Here is a 24,487-nt window from a genome sequence, read left to right as displayed (position 1 = left end):
TGCCCCAGCCCAGAGCCCCCTCCTGCACCCAAACTCCCTCCTAGAGCCTGCATCACCTCCGACACCCCAGCCCCCTCCCACACTGTGAACCCTCGCCCCCAGCCCAGAGCCCGCACCCCTCCCACACCTCAATCCCCTGCCCCGGCCCGATAAAAGTGAAGGAGAGCGAGCGACCGGGGGTGTGTGGGGCGGGGGGGGATGGAGTGAGCGGGGCTTTGGGGAAGGGCCGGGGCCTCAGGGAAGGGGCAGGGTTGATCCTGGGTTGCCCTTAGATTCAATACGTGTTCTTGGATGTGGAGACCACTGCTGTAGATGATGCTGTTTCCGCACAGAAGCTCAGTCCTTTGGTCTAAATTCAAACCCAGTTTTCCATGGATTAATGTTCCTATATTATCTAACTTTTTCCATATATATTTCGCCATTTCTAAAAGTAATGAACTTTTAATTATACTGCACACGTCACAGTTTTTCCATTGCGTACATTAAAGCAGTAATGGCTCCGGGTGAGGTGTTTCCTGGCAGTTTGTGACTGGCTTGGACAAGCTGAGGGTTTGGCCTTTTAACCCAACCAGTCATTAACTGCCAGGAAATGCCAGGCTCTGAGGTCATTATTGCTAGGAGAAAGCATGAAAATATGAAATAAAATAACTGCCTATTTAATAGGTTGTAAAAATGAAAAGGTGAACGGTACCTGACATTGGTTACTGTATTCTGCTTGTGCGACTGGTCTCTTTGCTGTCAGTGCTGTGGCCCAGAGGAAAGCTAGGTGACTTTTTCAATGTTAAAGTAGGTTCATAATTCACATTAAATTGCACAACGGTGCAGAAGGAAAAAGACCAGCTCACCATTTGAATGGGGTATCTTTGTCCTGCAATCAGGGTGAATTCCAGTTAATAACAGTGAATTCCTGTAACTGTCACCCTCTGGCCCCAATTTGGGAAAGCATCCCTGGTCGGCAAAGCACTTAAGCACATGCTTAAGTTCCCATTGATATCAGGTACTTGCTTAAGAAGGCCCCTTTCTTGGAGGTTATTGTGCTGGTGCGTGTCATGTGTTTTACTTTATTGCATGGGATCAGCAAAATCCAGACATGTTTTAAAATACCGAGGGTTACACATTGCATGGAAGTTTTGATCTCATCTTTCTCTTGGAATTCTTAAAGCATATATTATAGCAAATTTGGGGTCAGTTCATGCCCCTGTTAATGTTTATGGGACATAAACCGTTCGCTTAGAGCGATCATGTGTCCCTGAAAACCAAGGGCCAGATCCTCAGCTTCTGTAAATCATTGTATCTTAATTGAAGTCAGTGGAACTACAACAGTTTACACCAGCCGGCCCCAGGAACATCCTTGTGAAGCCTTGGAGTTTTCTGAGCTCGTGTAGCTAATGATTTCAGTGAGAGCTTTGGCAGCTTGACCCTCAGCAGAAATGTAATTAATTGGCCTGATTCACCACCCCTATGGCCTGTATAGTCATTTATACCATGCAAACTTACCATTGTGATTTGGTAGCTTGTTGCACTTACTCTGCATGTGTGTAAATGACAACATGAGATACAAGGCATGGAGAATCAGGTCCAGTACCTGTAGGGATCAAGTAAAATCAGTCATTGGTGGTTCAAAGAAAATGTATAAAAATAAAATGAACAGAAGGCTGATGTAGGGCCTGCTCCTTTAATCTACCTCTTTGAGTTTGCTGGAGTAGGTGTGGAGGAAAAGAGACAAAAATGTCTCCTTTTGTAACTCTCCAATACATTCTGAGTAAAGGCCGACTGACCTTCATGTGAGGATTTTGTACTGCAGATTTATTTCCAGCTGGCTCTGAGCACATTTTGTCCATGCAGTTTGCTGCAGTCAGGAAACTGGTATTAAATTCTGATGTGGTATTTCAGCTGGAAAGAGAAAATCCTGTTTTCAGAGGGGTTTGGATTAAGCCCATGCTGCTAAAATGATTTAAACCGTCAATGCCATTAAAATGGAGTTAATCTTGGAGTTGTATCTCCAAGTTGTGAGTTGACCTCGGTGTAAGTCCCACACCCACAGAAATGCATAGCTAGTCCCATCCACTACTCTCCAGTGTTTTGAAAGTACTTGAGGGGTAGTATGGTCTGTTGGTTAGGGCACAGGATTGTGAGCCAGGAACTCCTGAGTCTGTGTCCATTTTTTGTCACTGACTCACTGGTGTCTCTGTGAGACGTGTCACTGTGCCTCAATTTCCCCATCTGTAGAATGGGTATTGTGCACACCGGCATCACGGGCATTGTGAGGCTGAGTTAACATTTATGAATTATATAACCACAGTGTGTTATTTCGAGACGCCATGGATACTTGGTATCAAAAGGCAGGCTACCCCCTTGCCAGGCATTGGTTATAATGGACGTATACTTTCTCCAGCCACAGCACAAGAGGCTGGACTAGATCACCTCTTGAGGTCCCTCCCAGCCCTACGTTTCTGTGATTTGAAGTGAGGATGGATAAGGGTGGCTTTGTTTGTTTAACGAAATTCATGCAGCTCAGAGCCCAAACCCATTTCTGGAAGCCTCTGAGGAAGGACTCCTTTCCTGTTGCATAAAATGAAAGAGAACTCTATTTTTAAATTGCAGCAAGGCTGATTTGTCCCTCTTCCTCCCCTCCACCAAGTGCCTTTTTAAACGGCAAAGCCACTGCTCAGGCAATTGGGTTTTCTGGCCATTAGGTGAGACTTTAAACTGGCTGCCCAAATGGAAGCCAAAGACGTGGGGCTAGAATTGCTGCTGTCCTGGCTAATGTCTGCATGCTTTCTGAGCTGTGGTACTTGAGAAACAGAATAAACCTGTTCATCCTGCCACTTGAAATGTAAATATTCAGAGATGGCATCAGTAATTCTATTGAACAAGTCCCCTTTGGGTACTTTTATTAGACTGTGCATATAAATATGAGTAATCTGTAGCAGAAAACAAGGAACAGCAATAAGATAACTGGAATGTTTGTTTACAAGCTGTATATAGTAGGCCAAGCTCTGATCTCTCTTGCATTAAAGCAAAACCAGAGTAATTCCACTGACTTCAGTGATGTCTCTGTGGCTTTGCAGTAAAATGAGTGCAATCAAAATCTGTCCAGGACGATTAGTCTGGGCAGTTTGTTTCTTGTTTTGAATTTGCAGTGATGTCCTGTATTATTGGGAATAGCAGGAGGGCAAAGAAACAAATGGTTCTGTTCTGATCTTGCAGGTACTTGCAGGGATGAACGTCCACTCCACTGAATTTGAAAAGATAAAGGAGGAATACAATGTCCGGGGATACCCTACCATCTGCTACTTTGAGTCAGTCCTTTTTACTTCTTCTTTAGAAATCATATGTTAAATCATAATTTCATGTTCCTCCTTATCTTCCAGCACAGGGACTAAATCTCGTTTTGTTGCATTAATAGGAAAGGAAAGTTCCTGTTCCACTATGAGAACTATGGGGCTACTGCAAAGGATATAGCAGAGTGGCTGCAAAAGTAAGGCATTGAACTTTATGTACTGTACAAAACAATCCAGTCCCCTTCCTCCCTCCCTCCCACGCTTCCTCCTCTCCAAAGACCAAATAAAACCACACCACTGATGTTGACTGAACTGTTACAGGTTAACTCTGATTAATGTTTGTTTTTAGCATGCATGCCTTGTATTTTACAGTTGCAGTGTGTTGCTAGCAAAAGGCTGTCTGTGACCTGTCTGCTGTAGACAAAAAGGTGTGCTGATCTATGGGTTTCAATTCCAGTTCAAAATGTGAGCCTAAATTTTCAGTTATCTTGGACGTTTCCATTTTTAGTGACCAACTTGAGACACCTTTTTAAGGGGCCTGATTTTCATAAGCTGGGTGCCTCAGCGGTTTTAAAAACGACAGGCCCCTTTAAGGTGTCTCTTGTTAGTCACCAAAAGTCAATGCACCCAAAATCACTAGTCACTTTTGAAAAACGAGGCCAGGTTTTCTGTCTTGCTAGTGGCAGTGCTTATGTCATGCTAAATATTTTTTTGGCTTGTTGGAGGTTTGTGGGAATCATAGTTGAGTCACTATACATTTTTAAACTAGCTCGTTTTGGCTAGATCTTCAGCTAGTGTAAGTTGGCGTAGCTTCACTGAAGTCAGTAGCTACTGACTTCAGTGAAGCTACTGGAAAGCACGCAGATACTGTGGTGATGAGGAAGACACGAGAACCTATGTAGAATAGACTAGAACGCCAGTTTACAGCAGCTGAGGACCTAGTCCGTGGATTTTATCAAAATTTGAGAAAGTCAAGATTTTTCCCCTTGCCTTCCCTCATCCGGTATGCTCTCCAGCACCATATTCTCCATATCTTGGTTGATTCCTCAATAGAAAATCTGCACCTCCCTCTTCCTTCTCTCCCCTTCATCTGTTCGCTACATTTGAGGCATGACGGTCTTGGGGCATTCACAGCAGTAGGCCATTTGGCCTATTGCTGATACTTCACCATGCTGGTACCCCAGAACGGATCCTTGACAGCATGCCCATTCACATCAATGGGAAATCTGCATTAGGGAACCTAGGATGCTGAGGTTGGCTTGAGTCCTACTGTGTGAATCAAAGAGAAATTTGGCTTTGGTCCCTAAGCCTCTTTCAGTCCATGAAGTCATCAGAATTGAATGAGTAAGACAGCAACTCCCTTAGAGCGAGGATATATGACTTCATCACCTGTACTTTTTATGCCTTTCAGGCCTGGAAGGATGTGGGTTATCACCTGGCTACCACATGTGAAACCTTAGACGTTTGGTGCTTTTTCAGTCTGCCCATATTACATCCAGATAATCCCTGTAATGTGCAGTACTTTTATATCAGTGCCGTGACAGCTCGTGAACACCGCTACTGGAAGCAAAGCAGAACAGCTGCAAGCTCTTTCCAATGATAATCTCCGTTAACAAGCCGCTGTGGGCTTTGGCTGTTGTTGCAGCAGTCCAGAGCTAAAGACAGCTGTTTGTCCTCACTTAATTTTCCGTATGTGCTTAATAGTTTCTCAGAAGACAATCTGTGCAGAAGCTTTCTTGCCCCTCTTTTGTAATCAATATAATTTTTAAGAAATCACATGTAGAGATTAAAAACACTAGGATTTTACCAGTAATAGATGTGGCAATTAAAATTGTATATAGTGTGAGCCTATCACATGCCCAATGTGATCTTACACAGAGCGATCTGCAGTACAAGTAGCCAAAAGCTGTGGCCAGGGCCTAAAAGTGTAATTAAACAGCTTCGAGACGTATGTATTTTAAATATACAGCACATCTGTAATTGAAAACTCTCAGCAAATAACTCAACCTCAGGTTCATCCTGCTCTTTGCAATATCTGTTTCTCAGGCTATTTCTGTAAGTGGATAGAGAGGAAAGTGGCTTCCTTTATGAAACAAAAATGGGGTGAAGCAGTCGGTGAACATGCGTACTCTATACATGTGCCCACACCAGCTCTTGGTTCTAATATCCTAGCTCCAGATGTCGGGAATGCTCAGATCTGAGTCTAAATTTCCCTGCTTTGGTTGTCTCGAGCACGAATGAGGGGTGTGTGTGTATAACTTCTGAAATAAGATGGTTTGAGGTTAAAGAAAGCCCCTGCAACAGAATCTCTCACATTAGGGAGCTACATTGGTACAGACCATTCTATATTCTGACAGTGCAGAACAGCCAGGATGTGTCCTTACCAGAGTGTCCATTGTGGCTGGTGGTTGGGCCGGCCGTCACCTATACCAAGAATCCGGCGAAGACTTGTGAGCCATAGAAAATGTCAGTAAAATTGTGACATATAAATATATCCTCCAAGGGGTTGCCTTCCCCCCACCCCTTTTCTCAATAAACTTGCTTTCAGTATTTGGCAAATCAGTCAGCCTGTCCTAAATGCTGCGGGGGGAAACAGTAATTTGATTTTGGGGTCGCGAAGCAGGGAGAGAGAGAGAGAGAGAAAGGAAGAGAAGGATTGAGTCAGCCAGGGTAGTTGTTTTCCCTCAGGATAGGATTTTTATAGTTTGGAGGATTGGAGCATTTTTCCTACTGCTTACTCAAGATTTCGGTTTCTTACGCTAGAGGCTTCTACCTCATCAATCTGCAGATATTTGACCTCTCTTATCTTTCTAATAGACACCCAGATAGATCTGACTGCTATCTCATTGAGCCTTAAGACATTTTTATGAGGATGTGGAGGAGCAGCAGTCATACAGCCTCCCCCTGCACACTGCGTGGTTAATACATTGGATGCTATTCTGTACATACAGTGCTGTAGTACTTCTCCCGCAGCCTTTCCTATCCTGATGATACAGTGCTTCTGTCTTATTAATGGCATTATATAAATGATCTTCAGTGATGTCGCCTACTCATGCTCCCCTCCCTAGTAACAACCACCAGGCCCAACTCCTCGCAACTGATTACTGAGTCCATCTCTTCCTTTTTTTTTTTTTAAACACTCAGTTCCTAAGCTCCGCTTTTTTCACCTGCATCGGTCCAGATACAAACTGTCTTAGTAGGTTCTTAGCTCCTCTCAGTGGCTTCTTTTGACCTCCTGGTGGGCCCCACTCAGACACTCCACTGCCAGTTACAGTACTCCCCTCGTCCCTAGTTCCTCATTTAAATAGCCCTTGATAACCCTTCCATGTCGTTAGCCACTAGGTTTGCCTTGTCCCTTAACATGCCCCAGGTGCTTAGATGGGATTTCAGCTAAGCTGAGGTGTCTTCTCTGCTGCTATCTAGCCTTACTAATATGCACACAGGATTTTAAGTGAGCCACCAATGTGGAACACCTTCTCCTTAATTTACTAATTAGTTCCTAAAATAGATTATATGGGGCCTCCAGCACTGCTTCAATTATTTCCTTAGGTTGCTATTGCGAATGATTTTTATTATTGAAGCATCTAAGAGCCCCAATTGTGGACCTGGACCCCATTGTGCTAGGTGCTGTGCAAACACAGAACACAAAGACAGTCTTTGCCCCAAAGAGCTTGCAATCTAATTAATTGCCTTCATTAATTAAACTGCCAGATCCTCTCACAGACCTGGTAAAATTCTGCCTGCTAATGGGGAACAAAAACTCTCTATCAAAATTCTTAAAACCACCATGTGATCGTCTTTAAAAAAAAATAAAAAAAAATCCCTCTTTAAACCCTACTTCTGCCAGGACCCTACAAATCTGGCACTGATTAGGCAAGTGGCTTTTCTGCTAAACCCTTTGTTTTATAGTTACCTGAAGCGCCTCGCCCACCGTCCCTCCGTTTGTCTGTTTTGCCCTCCTGTTAGGCTCTCTCTACGAATTAGATTGTGAACTCTCTGGGCAGGCCCTGTCATCTTCATTTGTCTGCACAGTGCGTCGCACAGTTGGGCCCTGATTCTTGATTTGAGGTTCTTAAATACTACTGGGATCTAAATAAAGGGCCTGGTGCATCCCAATTTACTATGTAATATTTGGTATTCTTGGGCCATACCTCTCTGCATATGTAGGTAAAATTCATTATGTCTGTCTGTCTATATCTCTATTCTACTGTTACTAAACTGTATTTTGTCTAGAAATGACAGCCAGACAAGATAAATGGGTTGTATCCTCCAGTTGCCATTGCATGTGCCAGGCAGCTGAAACACTAATACATTTTAATCAATAATAGCAAATCTGCCTCCATCAGAGATGGGCCAGAGGCAGATGTGAACTTTGCTAAAGTTTTTGAGGATGTTTGGTTCCATGTTTTTAATTCAGCTGATTCTAACATCAACAAAGTCAGGATCCAAATGTTCCTGTGTTTGAGTCTACCGTATTATCAACAGCATCTTAATAAATGTCAAATTAGTACCGCGCTTTGCATCTTCCAACTTCTGTTGCTTTTCCTTCTTTCCGTTACCCCATCATCTGCCGTCTCTTTACTACCCATGCTTCTGCACCATACAGCATTGTGGAGCGCACCACTGTTCTATACAGTTGGGCTGTCAGTCTCCGTGGCACCCACTTGTCAGACGTAACACCTACGATGTTATTTCATGCTCTTCTAGCATTCCCCAGGCTGGAGTGTAGCTCTGTCTTCCATAATCCAGCCACCAAAGCACTTGAGATGATGAGTCTGATTAAGTTTTACTACTCTAATCTCTTGATCCAGTTTTCCAGTGGCATATTTATTGATCCACGTGCCCTCCGTCTTAATGATGCTTGTTTTCATCTCATGACTGCTTAGGTGGTCACACCGCTGGTTTCCTATTTCCTCTAGGTTGTCTTTTGAGTATGCCCTTATTGATATGTCATCCGCATATAGCAGCTTCTCACCTTTTCCCATTGGGATCTTCCTGCTGATGTAGTCACAAGTATGATAAACTGCCATCTGCCATCTTCTGTCTCTTTAGTGTACGTTTATGGAGGGGAAGAAGGATAATCTTCAGGGTGAGGCATTGGACTGGAACTCAGGAAATGTGGGTTCAGTTCCCAGCTCTGACACAGGCTTCCTGTGTGTCCCTGAGCAGTCACATAACCTCTTTGACTCCGGTTCGGCAGATTACGTAGGCATGTGCCCAAGGCCTGGTCTACACTAAGGGGTGTGTGTCGAACTAAGGTATGCAAGTTCAGTTACGTGAATAGCGTAACTGAACTCGAACTACCTTAGTTCGAAGTACTCACCCGTCCAGACGCCGCGGGATCGAAGTCCGCGGCTCCCCCGTCGACTCCGCCACCGCCGTTCGCGGTGGTGGAGTTCCGGAGTCGACGGGAGCACATTCGGAGTTCGATATATCACATCTAGATTAGACGCGATATATCGAACTCCGAGAAGTCGAACGCTAGCCGCCGACCCGGACGGTAAGTATAGACGTACCCTAACTCTTAAGCACATGAGCATCCCAGTGAAGTCAGTGGGACTCGTCACGTATTTGAGGTTAGGTATGTGTCAGAGTCCCTTGCTGAATCAGAGCATAAATGCCCAGTTATAAGCGAGGCCAGTATTATCTCACAGAGGTGTTGAGGATAAATCCATAAGTATTTGGGAGCTACTCAGATGGGGGCCATAGATCACTAGAGACAGAATCTTGGCACAAAATTCTGAGACCACCCCCGTCACTTTACCTCTGCGTAGGAGTGCTAAATCCAGCATCGTGTGTTCTGAGGCTGTTTGTTAGAATGGCTGTTTGACATTTGCTGCTTTCCTTTCATCTGGAGTGGGGCTAATGGTAGCTAATTCTGGGAGAACAGGGAGCATTCTGCTGAGCTGGCTAAAAGAGTGGTTTAAAAAAGTGCATTTTATATTACAATGAAATAACAAAGTATTTCTGTTTATCTCCCTGCTCTACCCCTTCTATTTCCACCGTCTTTACGAGCTTCTGCTCATGATGGATTTTTCTTTTCTCCCCCCTGTTTTATCTAGTTTCACTGCTTATCAGCTCAGAGTGGAACCAATTACAGAACTCCATTTGGTGGGGTTAGCGTGTCATGCGTTGGTGTTTGCACAATCAGATTGGTTTCCTGCAATCTGGTTGGCTGAAATGATTGCTATTTAACACAGAAGAGCGTCCTCTCAGCTGTGTATGTTTGTTTTATAGTCCCCAGCCGCCTCAGCCACAGGCCCCGGAGACTCCCTGGGCAGATGAGGAGAATGCTGTTTATCATCTGACGGATGAAGACTTTGACAAGTTTATAAAGGAGCATTCTTCTGTACTAGTGATGTTCCACGCACCATGTGAGTTTGCGTTTTCCATTCTGGAGTCTGATCCAAATGCCTGTTTATAAATAAAAAGAGGGTTGTTTACATCTCAGTCTCTCATATACAATCTGAATGTCAAGATGCAGATTTTTTTTTTTTAATGATCCTCCTAAAAGAAAATTGGCTTGAAATGTTCATAAGTTCAGAACACAGATGAGGAGCTGGAGATGGCTTGTTTTTTTGTTTGTTTTTTTACCGCAGTTGAAAAACTTAATATGTTGAATATTCTGGACACTCATTATTTTACAAAGCGATCGCCTCATGTTCAGCTCATCCCGTGCGTTGTCCCACTTCCACTGCAGGGGATTTAGTGGATTGAGCATGTAACTGAGAGCCGGGTATTCCTGAATCCTAATCCCATTGCCTCTAACTTTTCACTCTGCAGCCTTGAGCACGTCACTGGCACCTATCTGCCTCAGTTTCCCCAGTCTGCCAGAATAGAGACAACAGTAACTGTGGTGACAGCTGGTTAGTTTGTGTTGGTAAAGGGCTTTGAAAACCTAAAGTGCTGTAGAATTGTTGGTATTTTAATGTTAATTATTTTGCTTAAAATAAATTGAGGTGGGTTGGATTACTTGAATTTTCATCTTGAGCAGGGCAAATATAGGATCTTGCCTCAGATCGTTGCCTTTTTGCTCCTTCTATGGTCTCATCCAAGCAGAATGCTCTAAAGTGACCAGGAGAGAGTATTTGGAGCACATGTTAAGTTGACTCCTGAGGTTGGTGGTGCTTTATTGACACATCTCAGGTTGTCTAGGAGGCTGTAAGCAGGCCTTGCCATGATGTTTCATGCTGTTATCTGCACGCTGAACTACTGAGGGGCACTCTGTTTTAGTAGATCACTTGGTGCACACGTGAAGACCACTCAGATACTTCCGCTAGTGGAGAATGTGGTAGCTTGCTTACTTAGTGGCATTCTGCATCCAGTGCATATATCACTACTGTTATGCAGATTGCCCTGGCTGCCAATTTGTTTCTGGGTGCAACTGAGGATAATTATTTTAATCTATGTAGCTCAATATGGCGTAGCTCCTGTCTCTTGGTATGCACCATCCTGGCCATTGCAATCAGCTGGGATGTTCGCTCTAATGTACCTAGATTTGAACACCACAGGGGCTCTGGAGGCAGCATGTTCTCAATTAGCAGTCTTTGGCTGTAAAGTTGAAATCTCAGCCCCCTTGGGGGGTTCTTGGCTCGAGGGTTGAAATCCTGGTACTAGTACTTAAATCCTGGCTCTGTTCAAATCAGTTTTTGCTGTTCATCTCAATGGAGCTGGGATTTCGCTCTAGAACTTTCTTTTCCAGCAAAATCTAAGTTAGAAGGCCTCTCTTTAAGGAGGCCATGTGGGTAACATTGTCAAAATAACCTGAGGCCCAACCATGCAATTGCTCTACTCCTATGAGTAGTCCCATTGGTCCTACCAGCGCTTTGTCCCACCTGGCCTAATGTGGAGTAAAAAGCATGTTTACTATTAAAACAAGTCCTTTTAAACGGAGTTTTTTTTATTTGGGGCATAGAAGACCTGGTGTGACTTGTTTACATCCAGAAAATTCCTATTAAAGATAGGTGTGTATACATGCAGAATCTGGCCTACAAAGATGTAAAAGATCCTAACTCGCAAAAATCCTCTCCAGGCATCAGCAGCAGAGGATGGGCATGCAAACTAATTAACAACAGACAGCTATCATAAACATTATCGCCATGATTAAAAGATCTTCTCCAGGCACTTCTTAAATTTGCTAATGGAGTCACCTTACGAATATTAGGAGATAAATTACTCTCTAGCAGAACATGCAGTAAAGGCAAAGGACATCTCATCATTATTTGTTTTAACCTTGGGAAACTTAGAAGATGTGAATGTGTCTTCATTTAAAATATATACACATTTGGTCTCAGAAGAGACCAAATAAAAAAAAAAATAGACAGGACAGAAATTCTGGATATACTCTGTGTAAGCTCTTTTGGTAGAGGCAGAATTATGGCAGTGATGCTTTAACTACAGTTTCATAGATGGCCAAAGTACTAACAGACCTAGTATTACGAGACCACAGGAAAACAGAGGTTTTGGTTTTTTTTAACATTCTGTTGAGCCAAACTCCATCATGGTGTAATTCTATAGTTCCATGGCATTTTGCCAGGGATATATTTGGCCAATTGTATCTCCTTAGCTACTAATGATAGTCCCTGGGGAACAGATTATGATATCTTTAATCATGATGATTTGCACCTTATTTCACAAGTAACCCCACTGAAGTAATTAGGACCATGGTGGAGTAAAGCGCTACTCAGCCTGAGTAAGGGTATCAGAACAGAACCTTCTGTGGCAAGTGCAGTCCCATACTACTAGTGCAGTCCAGGGTGAGCAGGTGCACATATTGACCACCACTGGCAGTGCAGCTCATGCTCCCACTTAATCAACCTGTGCTAGTCTGGGGATAGAAACTTAGATTTGCTTTGAAGCTTGGTGCATAAGTGGGCAAGAAGATGCATTGCTTCAAGTCACTAAGGGCTTGTCTACGCTTACAGCGGGGCAGCTGCACCACTGGAGCACTTAGTGAAGCTGCTATCTATGCATCGGCATAGGTACGCCGCCTCCCTGAGAGGTGGTAGCTGTGTTGGCGGGAGAAACCCTCCTGTTGACATAGCGCTGTCTGCAGCAAGGGTTAGGTCGGTAACTACGTCGCTCAGGGACGTGGATTTTCCATACTCCTGAGCAATGTCATTATACCAACACACGTTTGTAGTGCGCGACAGGACTAAGGTTAGGTTTTTGTTTTTCGAGTTAGTTTAGGCACAATGGTGGGTTTTAACCTTCTAAAACAAATTGCATTGTAAAGCTCTCAAGAGGATGTTCAGCTAATCTGAAAGTTTGGATGAGGGGAACCGTAAATAACAGTCAGGTGCACTTTTATGATGTGTGAATCTGAAGGCCACCTCTTAACCATCCAGGCAGGGTGTGCATCGTTGCATTCAAATGTTTTGGCTCATTTCTGTAACTATTAGCTAACGTCTTCAGCTTTGCTGTGATCCTGGATTACTGTAATATACTTCTACCTTAATCCCTATAGAAATCTTTGTATTGGTGTGACGGTGTCCCTGGGGTGCAACCTGGATTGTGGGATCACTGAGCCTTCTGTCCAACCAGGCTGGGGTATCCTTGTCACACTGTGATGCTGTTACCAAGCTACAAGCCTCTGACAGGTGCTGCACTTGTGCTGCACTTACACAGACATCCACAAGCAGGGACACACCCAACTGAAGTACGTGAATGATCTCTCCGCCATTCATGAACCAACAAAAGAGAGGTTCCAGCTAATTCCTCCCAGCCTTGCACCCCAGAACTGACCAGTGTAAGTTCATTACCCAGTCTGCCCATGCCTCGATGTGGAGAGGACACACACTAGTCTTTGTAAACTGAGCTGAGATTTCCCAGGCACCCCAACCGCACTGCTTTAGGTAAAATGCAAAACAGACTTATTAACTACAGAAAGATAGATTTTAAATGATTATAAATAGGAAGCCTAGAGATTAAAGTTGGTTACTTAAGAAATAAAAAATTCACAGTCTGAGTTCTACAAACTAAACAGGATTTGAATCAAGCAGTGTCTCACCCTGATAGATGGTACAAACAGGTCACAGAGCTTCAATACATAGGCTGAGACTCTTTTTCAGCCTGGAATCAGCCTCCCTCAGTTCAGTCTTTTGTACTTCAGATGTGTTTCCAGGTGTTGAGTTGTGGGGGAGAGAGAGAGAGACCGAGTGATGATGTCACTTCCCTTCTTTTATAGTTTCTTCCAACTTGCTGGAAACATCTTTTGCTGTGACGTGAGGGTCAAGCAGTCTCCTTTGTCTATGTGCTCTCCCTAAAAAGTCTTCTAGGTTGGCTGTTGGGAGAGTAGATTCCCTTCAATGGGCCATCAGCACATGTCTGGCTATTCCATTTTTTTTACCTGAAAGGCTGGTTGTGGGTGTTCCCAACCTCACAGCATATTTCAGTAACATATACAGCAGTGCTTTATAACCTCACCTATAATGATAGCACATACAATCCAACAGAATATTAATGTTCAACAGAGTAAGACTTTTAAAATGATACCTCAGAAGGCATACTTTGTACAAAATATCTCATAATTATGTGACAGTGGTGAATATGCAGGTTCCAGGGTGCTCCTTTGAAGTATAGTGTGTCACAGTTGGAATCTACTATCTCTAATATTTACAGTCCTGTGTTGAGTTCCTTGTGGACTAAATCTGGCTGCACTTTGATTCTACCATCTCAACGTTGCACTGAAAGGGTGAAAAACTCCATTTAAACACACTTGCATCTTTTCTTGTATTTTTTCTTTTTGTTATTTTAGCTGTTTGATGTTCCAGTGCTGATAATACAGAAATATGCTGTCCCAGAAGCCTTCCTCCTCACAGCAGGGGGTGTTTCACTCAATTTGTTAGCATGGGCCCGCACAGCTTTGCTTTGGAACTGAATGGTTCCAACCAGAGCTATTCATCTCACCTCCACACCATAATATAGAGGCAACTGTGCAATTCATAATAGAGAGAGTCTGAAAAGCCTCAGAGTCAAGACTTTCAAGAATAGGAGCCTAATTTTAGCCTCCTGAATCCATATTTAGGAACCTACGAAACAGCCAGCTGCAGTGCTGTGTGCCGAACACTTCTGAAAAATCTGTCCGGTTCATTTCAGTTCCTAAAATGAAAATCTAGCCCATTAGGTCTAGACTGCTGGTAATATGTTACACTCCTAAGTCTTTGAGCACTTAAGTTAAGTCCTGATGGGCTCCTAAATCCTTAGGCACTTTTGAACACTTTGCCCTTCATCTCTCTTGTGGCAAATAATGTGGTGAGGCACATGTGAAACAATCCCTTTAAAAAAAAGGGGGGGGGAGGGGGAGAAATAATCACCAAACTAATGGAAGTGGGAATCTCTTGGACAACATTTCTCAAAGGAAAACATAAGCTCTGCACATTTTCTCCTACACTTAATTATTTTCCCCCTGTATTTCCCTCCAAGCACGATTCTATTAAATCTGATAAGTCAGTGGAAATGCTGCTAAAGGGCATTTAAAGTCTCAGATTGAAATTAAAATAATTCATGAATGGATTTTAAAAGTGCCTGTATCTCGTGCATTGGAGATACTGTTCATTATGTTTTCTTAACGCAGGTGACATTGGTAACATTTAAAGTAATGTCACCATTCCCGTTACATCATGTAGAAATGACCTCTTGAGCTCTTGTCTCCTGTGGTGTATTAAGCAGTACAGATTCAGCAGCAAGTCCCAGTTGCTAGGGCAGTGAAAGTTGTTACCCTCCGATGGTGGTTTGGTGGCCTGGGCAGGGCAGGGACTTTAGGCTGATTCCCTTCCCATACTATGTCAGCTCTGATGAAGTCAGTAGAGCTGCTCTCATGTCAGAAATGCTGGAAGTGAGACGAGAATTGGACCAGCTGTTTTTAGGATTAAACAATTAAAAAAATATTATTACAACCACCTCCTCCAAGTCTCAAAGCCTAAACTCACGTTAAACCCACTTCCAAGCAGATCTCTCCAGAGCTGACTCAGGCATATGATGTAACCTGTTGCAGAGGACCTGATGATTGCAAAATTACTGTTGCTGCCCTAGGAGCCATATTCTTCTTCCCACTGTGGTGAGCAGGGCAGATATGGAGTACTCTTCGTATCCCCTGGACGTCAATATCCACAAAGATGCAGCTGGTGACGCACATCATCTCAGTTTCTTCATAAACAGAAGGTCTGGCGAGAACAAATCTAGAGCTGGTAGAAATATTTCCAGTTTTGGAACTTCATTGAGATTTTATTGAAATTCCCTTTCCCCCTCTTTAGAAATGCTTTCCTGGTGTGCTGTTCCCTTTGTTCCCCCCAAACCAGCTCTATGCATTACATGATTGAGATTTTTTTCAAGTAGGTGATTTAGCCACACAGTTCTCTTCACTTGTAGTGGGAGCTGTGTGGCAAAATCCCCCAGTTGGCTCTGAAGAGTCTCAGCCCATATTTTTTCTTTTTAATCAGCGAAGCCCAAAATGTTTTGAGACAGACTGTGAACATGCACTCCCAATGCTGAGCAATTAACCCAATGTGAGCGAAGAGCTCAGAATCCTAAACACAGGAGTCTAGTGCTCTCCTACTGACTTCAGTGGAGTTGCTTCTGATTCTTACTGCGAGTGAAGAACTGGGACAATAGATTTCACTTTTTACTTTAAAAACAAAAACCCAACCCCCCAAACTGATTTTAGAACTATAAATGAATTAATAAATCCTCCTTCCGGTTCCCACGGGCACACGCTCCGGAGACTCCTTACAAACAGCTACCATGGTAGTTAGCTCTAATTGGTACCTCTCTGGCAGTTCCAGCAGAGGGGCTAAGGATCGAAGAAGCTGGAGACTGGATTTACTGTGTAGCCTGAAAAGCGGTCCTTACAGGACAGGTTGAAGCTCATCAGCAGTGCAGTGTGGGCAGGCCTTTGAAAATACAAACTCATCCCATTAATTTTTTTTATGATGCTCTGTGATTTGATCAGTATGAGCAGCACTAGGGTAAGCAGTTTTGTTCTAAATTGGTGTTGTTTGGTGCTCAGGTGAAGGAGCAAACAAATTTTTGTTTGTTAGGTATTTTGTTAAGTTCTGGATGAAGAGTGGGTAAAAAGGATTCTTCACTACTTCTTGGGGGATGACATGTGTGTGCACTTGAGAATTTGCTTTGAAAGTCCTTCAAGGAGCATTCCCATGTTGGTCCCATGCGGTGGCTAAGTACAGAACTTCATGTGGCAGTTGTCACCAGCATTCAATTCACTAATAAGGGCAAAATAGAGAGCAGTGGGAGACCTTTCCAAACTGTATACTTAACTCATTGTGGGAGAGTGTAATTTTTTGTCTCCCTCTAGTGGCTGGCCTGCATGAGAGTTGGAGTTCACTGCTACTTCCAGCTAGAAGGACTAGTCCTTTAACTCAGATAGTAAAGATTCATTCTTTTTAGTTGTGAAGGTCTTGAGTTCAGATCTCACTGTTCATCCAAATAGAATCAGTTATAATAAAGTGGGGTCTGACGTGAAGTTCCAACACAGAGAGACCTCAGATACTTTGGCCATCAGTGGGATCAGTTACAGAGACATACTTCCTGCAGTGTAGGATGGGGAGTTTTTTACCTGGAGTTTGTTTATATTCCCTGTTTTCAGTCATTCGTCGTTTTCAGAAACTTTAAACTCTGAGGCTGATGTTTTCCAGGCTTGGTCTGTGTCTGAAGATGGGTGTATGGGTTGGGGATAGATAAACTCATTAAGTGAGATAAGAATGGGCAAAGGTTCACTTCCTCCATTATATAAATAATATTTCCATCGCTTGAAATGGCTGGGACTTGAAGCTGAAATTTGGCAGGGAAATATCCCTCATTCAGGGAAAGTCCCTATTGAGTTTCCTGGTGAAATTCAGTCTTTGAAAATTGGATTTTACACACGAGTAATATATTTTACCAAATATAACCTTATTTAACTTCAATCTCATGAGAGAGAAACAAAGATGTATTGTGCCTGGTACATTAGCCACAGAGTAAAATAAATTACTGGAGTAAAATAATTGTAGGGAATGAGGCAGGCATTCACAAGGGCCTTGTAAGAGGGCATCACCCCATGTACGCTTGATAAGGGTACATATGAGCTCACTGACTGAAAAGGTGTGAGCTCATATGAGCTCACTTTAGAAAGTATTCACTGAGAGATTGAGCCACCTCCCATTGAAGTCAATGGAAAGGCTCCCATTGGCTTCATTGAGAATTGGATGAAGCTTTGAATGAGGTAAGTCTTCTCTGGACAGTCATCTTATTTAATTATTTACTGGACCATCACCTGCCTTGTACTGTGTGAATCCTGTGGAGGTCAAAACAGGGCAGATCTCACAAGGCTCTGGAAAGGGGATGGGACTTTGTATGTATTTCAAAAGGGGAAAAAAGGAAGAAGAAAAAGAACTTCCATCCATAAAACTTGTTTAAAGAACATCGTCAGAACATAAGAATGGCCATAGTGGGTAAGACCAATGGTCCATCTAGTCCAGGATTCAGACTTCCATGAGTGGCCGATGCCAGATGCTTCAGAGGGAATGAATAGAACAGGGCAATTTATCTAGTGATCCATCCCCTGTCATCCAGTCCCTCAAAGAACTCCAATAGATTAGTGAGGCATGATTTTCCTTTACAAAAGTCATGTTGACTCATATAAATGCAAAGTGAAACTCTAAGTCTGGAAATGACAAAAATACTGCGTTTGAATCATAATGCAAACGCACAAGGATGCTCAGATACTACTATGGGGAGTGCTGGTAGAAGAAACTGATCGGTAGATGAAAGGGAGGAAAACATCTTAATTTTGCCATTTCTTGACTTTGAGAATGCTTAACTACATAATCTTAATGTCCTTTTAAAACATTTCTTTTTATGGAATATATACTAAAATGTTCCCCCTCTGGTAAATAATTCAGTATGTCAGCTTTCATCTAATTTTTTTCATCTGAATTCTAAACACCTGAGAAAGGTGCTACTGTACAGCAGAAATTCTTAGACTCTCTGCTACTGTAGTATAAATGGTTCAGCTACAATTTTGGGGCCTTATCCTACTCTTAGAGAAGCCAACTGAGGTTTTGCCACTGATTTCAGTAAGATTAGGATAGGCCTCCCCTTACAAAATCCAAACACTCCATGAACAAAATGTTTCAAAGGGTGTTTATTTACAGATAAAGTGCTTGATATTGCAGAGTTTTTAAAACCAACAACAAAAAAAAAATCCAAGGGAGCATAATGCACAGTAGACAATTCACTATCATATCTATCAAACTAATTACAGCACCAACTCTCAGTACAGCGGTTATTAACATCCATTCGAACAGGTGTCCCTGAAAATGCAGTAATACCATTAACCTGTAAAATGAAAATCCCACTATTGATTTTTTGAGCTCTTGAAAAATGTAGGTGGGATTGTGATTTAAAAAAAAAATCAATGCAAGTTTATAGCGATAGATCATGTAAATAAGAGTCAGAACATTGTAAAAATCCTAGCCATCAAGTTATGCAGTAAAACTTGGGTAGATAATCAAAAGGACCAAGGCATCAAAGACAGTCCATGGTCTCTCTTCTGTACGTAACCTTCATCAGTTGTATAACAGTAAGGGATTTATCTGTTGAGTGTTCCCAGGGCACTGATGTGACTAGAGGAAGGATTGTCCACTGTTAGGGTGCTAGTCTGGGACTTCGAGAGATCCAGGTTTAATTTTCTGCTGTGCCACAGACTTTCTCTGTGTCTTTGGACAAGTCCCTCAACCTATCTGTGCCTTGGTTTCCCCTCTGTAAAATGAGGATGAACACTTCCCTATCTCCCGGGGGTGGTAAGGATAAATACAGCCAAAAAGATTGCAAGGTGCATAGATACTAGAGAGGCACCAGAAAATCATGCCAGCTCCCAGCCTTGCACCCCAGAAATATACCATCTTACACAGGTAGAGATCCCCTGGGGCAGTACAAACTCATTAAGTTTGCCACTTCTTCAAAGGAAAGTGGACATGCACCAGCCTTTGTAATCTGAGCTGAGATTCCCCAAGCACTTCAACCAAAAACACACTGTTTTAGGTAAAACATAAAACAGATCAGTTAACTACAGAAAGACAGCTTTTAAGCGATTATAAGTAGCAGTCGTAGAGATCAAAGTGGGTTACCTAAGAAATAAAAATAGAAACACAGTCTAAATTCTAACTTTAACAGACTAAGAAAGGTTTGAATCAAGGAGTCTGTCACCCTAACAGACATTACAGGCAGCTCACAGTTCAGCTGGAAGGTCCCTTCCAGCCTGGGGCCAATCTCCCTAATTCAAAGTCTGTCTTCCAGGTGTTGAGACCGGGAGAGAGGAGGAAGGGACAGGCCAAGCGATGATGTCATTGTCTCTTTTATACATTCTTCCAGCTGCTAGAAAGATCCTTGCTGTTATGTGGATTGTGTACATGCTTTCTCTGAGAAGCCTCTGGGATAGTGCATTCTTCTTGATGGGCCATTAACGCCTGTCTGGCCAACTATAACTGCTCCTTTGTTGCTACTGAAAGGCCAGCTGTGGGCATCTCTCAACCTCCCAACATTTTTCAGTAACACTTATAGCAATACCTCATAACTTCATATACAATTATGGGACATACATTCCAACAGGATATTAAGGTTGAACAGATCAAGACTTTTAAAATGATACCTCACAAGGCATGTGTTTTACAAAACCTATCATAATCATCTAACATTGGTGAATAAGGGGGTTCCAGAGTGCTAATTGAGCTACAGAGCGTCACAACCATCTTAAGGGGTTCAGAGCTATTTCATTTCCTTGGCCTGGCTGCTGGGATGGACAATGAAGGTGCATTTATGATGATGGGTTTGGTGGGGTGTTGTTTTTGGTCACATTGAAACTTATCTCTGACAGCCTTTGGTCCTTGCAGGCCTGGGAGACTTCTGCTGGGAAAGAATCATGGTTTATATTTATAGCCTTAACCCATGAAACCATTTCTTACTGTTAAAGCAGCCATTTGTTTATTTCATTTTGAATGAATTCCCTCCCTTGCCCAGAATATAGAACCAATTAGGTTGATTTATGGTGCAAAGTTTCCAGTCATAAAGTCTCCTATCGTATCTGTGCCGCATGATGGCTAAGAGTCTCTCATTGCTTTGATGTTAGAGCCACTCTGTTTTTTCTGGGCCTTGCATCATTTCCGCTAGACTGAATTTAAGAACAATCTCTGGTTAGATTAGACAAACCTAATCAGTGTGTGTAGGTAGGAAGAGGTTGGCTTTTTTGTTTAAGTTCACTTTCCTAAATACTGTGTGGTTTCACTCAATTTTCTGTTGTCCTCTGCGAATAGGGAATTTGGCCTGCCAACCCTGTAATATAATCAGGGAACTGACTGTCAAAATGGTACCTTCTTCCTCCATATATCTGCTCCCTGGGTATTTGAGATATATATTTACTAGTTTTGCTGACAAAAACCCTGTTGGCATTGCAGAGGATTTACAGCTGTAGAGGAATGATCTTGATTCTCTTTGACCTGCTGCCCTGCCTACCATCTTTCTGCTGTAATCCTCTCAGAGTTTCCGATCAAAGGGGGGACAGACCAGTTCAGTACTTGAATGGGGCCATCTCCAAAGGACGACTTGGTGTTGGTGTTACTCTTTCTTCTGTCTTAGTAATGAACCAGTACCTCAATATGATGAGGACAGTGTGCAGGGAAAGGTGCTGTGTTCTGGAAGAGAGATCTGACTGGTCACTTGTGGTTAGTAAGTATCCCACAGCACTTTTTCTAATTGTGTGTGTGTGTGTGTGTGTGTGTGTATGCACAGGTGGAGTTCCCACCCTGCTCTGAATCTGAACAGAAAATAAAATAAAATTTGCATAAAATCCAAACTTACCCCTTCCTGGAGTTTGCCTTTGTTGGTAACAACACAAATCCAACATCAACATCACTCTACTTTCTCTCCCGACGAAGTGGGTATTCACCCACGAAAGCTCATGCTCCAATACGTCTGTTAGTCTATAAGGTGCCACAGGACTCTTTGCTGTGTCTCCAAGCTTGGCTTCTCTTAGGGTTCTGTGTCCCACACTCTAGTTCCCTCTGCCTCTGAGAGAGGATCCAGTCCCACTTACAGGCGTCCAACTGCTGACATCAGGATAACTCTGAGGAATGCCACATTTTTATGCAGGGTCCAGAACCTGTTGTACTGCTCCAGGATGTTAACCCCGATGTCCTGAGCAAACTGCATCTTGGATTAAGATGTTCTGCTCCCTTAAACTCGCCTTGCAATTTCAGCGAGTTACATTACTTTTTGCTATCTGGCCTGAACTCTCTGTAGAGTTGTGTTGTAGCTAAATCCTAAATGAAGAATCTCTCCTGGTGCTGGTGGTATAACAGTCAGGAAGAATACAATTTAACTTCCCCCCGAGACAAGTTTGTGTTTGCAGGGCTGGCAATTGGCGGGGGGGAAGGGGGATCATCTTATGACTTATGAACAAAGTGCATTTGGTTATGGAATAATTGTGAGAGAATAAAGATGGAACTCTTGTGGTAGTGGTCTCATAACATCCCTTCAACAATTTCACCTGAAGGTGATGCTGTTCTCTCTTATTTTCACAATCAAATATGAGAGAATTAATTTTTCACACCTGCTCAGGGCCTGTTTCCCAAAGCTGGCGTAGGGAAGTATAATCAGCCACCCCCATATCTCTCCCATCTTGGAGGGAGGGAAGTTTGTGGTACCAACCTCTATCAACTCTTTCCACGGATTGGGAATCTGTTTAATTTCAATGGGGCACACCATATGACCTCAAAAAGTTGAGACTAGGGATGCAAAGGCAAGATCAATGTCTGGAAGCTGCAGCGAGACAAATTCAGAATAGAAACAAGATACAGTTTTTTAACAGTGGGGGTAATTGGCCTTTGGAACAACTTGCTGAGGGATGTGATGGATTTCCATTGCTTTAAATTGAGATTAGATTGAGAAGAAAGATGTAGGTCAACCAGAAGCTTTGAGCCTGTTCCAGGAGTCACTTGGTGAAAGTACATGGCCTGAGTTCTGCGGGAGGTTAGGCTAGATGATGATCATGCGCCCTTCTGGCTTAAACTATGAATGTGATCTGCAGGAGCTCTGACTAAGCCGTCTCTCGTCCCCGTACCACCTCTGTATTGAGCTGTCCTGACCAATGGGGTGGAATTTTTTACCTCCTTCTGCACCTCCCCCTCCCACTTGGGAGTTTTCCTTTGCCAGGATCTTCCCTGGGTGAATTTAGTCCTGATGCTGTAACTGTGAAAATGGGTGAATGCACAAAGGATTTCTGACAGAAGCATTGAATAAAACTTTCTAGTTTTATCTGATTTCTTCCACAGAATACAGTGATAATCCAAGCCTGTTTTTTTAAACGTAAATCCATTTAGCAGAACTTGTGGATCACCTTTCTAAAAACAGTTGTGAATCTTTCTGCTATCTGCAAGATTTTTGTGCTTTCAGGGACAGTGTAATGCTTGTAAGAGGAAGGGGAATCCAATTCTTGACCTCTAGTTCAACTATATCTCCTCTCCTTCTGCAGTGATGGTAATGAGATATCAAGTTTAGGGAATTAAAGCCAAAGCCGCAGTGGTTGCCATAGTCAGAGTTGCATACCATTCTAATCCCATGTTTTCAGTTGCTGAGAACTTAATAGAGCACTACGCCTTGACTGAGCCTCTAGATCTGATGCGGCAGTTGGCAATGCAATTCTTTCCTCTTTTGGACTTGATTCCGCAGCTCCTTCCTCCTTATGTGGATACTGTTCAGGGGTCATTTGAAGTGGAGCACCCACAGGGACACTACTTGAAGGAGGGGTTATTCACCCTGTGCAGTAACTGTAGTTCTCGGAGCTGTGTCTCGCTATGGGTGCTCCACTATCCGCCCTCCTTCCCCTCTGCTTCGGAGTTTCCTTCTGAGACTTGGCGATGGAGAAGGAACTGAGGACGGTTTGGCCACACGGCCTCATATAGCCTTGATCTGATAGACAGGATATGGGGCATATATGCACATGAAGTGGGGCACCCGCAGGGACACACGTCTCTAAGAACTACACTGACTGCACAGGGCGAATAACGTACCCTCTCTTTTCCCATTAGGTTAACAGAAATATTTGTAGTATGCAGCCATAGGGAAATGCAGAAATGGCACGTTCTAATGAATATTGATAAATGCTAATGTTGCCCGAGTAGCTTGTCAATGGAAGGAATTTAATAATGATTCTTTAGAATCTTTATTCATATTTTAATTTGTCTCTAGGGTTCTGCAAATCAGAAATTGCTCGTTCTCAATCAGCTGGAGGTTGGTGATGATCTCTTGCTTGTCGTGTACCTGCCTTCTTTTGACAGCCTCTCATTTTGACACAGCAGTGTCTGAGGCTGTGACCAAAATTGTGATATTTATATAGCCTTAACTTGAGAGAAACAATCCGTAAATAAGTGCCATGGAGAAGCAGTGATATTTGTATTCTGGGGGCAGCAGTAAGACTGCCTATGCAATAGCTTGGTAGTTGGATAATTGGTTTTCTGCACGTCTTCTGTAGGCAGAACTGTAAGTTTTCAGGGGTAGAAATATATAAGTTTTTAGCAGTGGTTTTGAAAACAAGTTGCTGCAATACAGACTGTAGTTTTATGTCTTTTTAATGGTCCCGAGTGTCACATATAATAAATAAGAATGCTGTTTATTTTGGGGGAGGGAAGAAATTCTCTTTAGTTAAAGCTCTACACTGCCATGTAAAAGGTCTAGATTCAGTTTCCATTCCTGATCTCTTGCTTTGTAGACCACAGGGTTGGGTATACTGTGTAGGAGGGCATGTATGTATGGAAGAGGGAGGAGAGGGCATATCCTCACATTGGTGAAGTTGGGTTAAGACCTGCAGTATTGGAACAGACTAGCTGTCCATCCGATTCAGTAACCTGTAAAGCTTAGCATGTTCCCTACTGAGGTTTTGGTCTTTGTAATGCTATTATTAACTGAAGGCTAAAATGCAGGAACCTCCGATCTTTACAGGTAGAAAACATTTTACTCCACTTGGAGATAAGTCTGATAATTGCAGCAGTTGTTGTGGAATATGAACGTTGCCATCTCTGTAGTGCATCCATGATTAATTTTTATTTTAAAGGCGAGATTGTTCTGTCCGATAACCTGCAGCTAATAATTGTGACTTAGATTTTTCATTACAGGTCAGTTCAGCCAGGTGGTAGAATAGATAGTTTCATTGCATA

General features: G+C 42.9%; 1 protein-coding gene across 1 annotated transcript in view; it reads left to right on the top strand.

Moving 5' to 3' along the window:
* PDIA5 (protein disulfide isomerase family A member 5) overlaps positions 1-24,487 on the top strand; it is a 125,510-nt gene that overhangs the window by 57,527 nt on the left and 43,496 nt on the right. The window contains exons 9-11 of the mRNA XM_039494443.1: positions 3,211-3,302; positions 3,410-3,481; positions 9,522-9,658. Coding sequence (XP_039350377.1) covers positions 3,211-3,302; positions 3,410-3,481; positions 9,522-9,658 — 301 coding nt within the window. The remainder of the gene's footprint in view (positions 1-3,210; positions 3,303-3,409; positions 3,482-9,521; positions 9,659-24,487) is intronic.

This window comes from Mauremys reevesii, linkage group 11 (genome assembly GCF_016161935.1).
Source record: "Mauremys reevesii isolate NIE-2019 linkage group 11, ASM1616193v1, whole genome shotgun sequence".
Classification (NCBI taxonomy): domain Eukaryota; kingdom Metazoa; phylum Chordata; order Testudines; family Geoemydidae; genus Mauremys; species Mauremys reevesii.
Note: the sequence above shows the minus strand (reverse complement) of the source record. Positions and strands in the feature narration are given on the sequence as shown.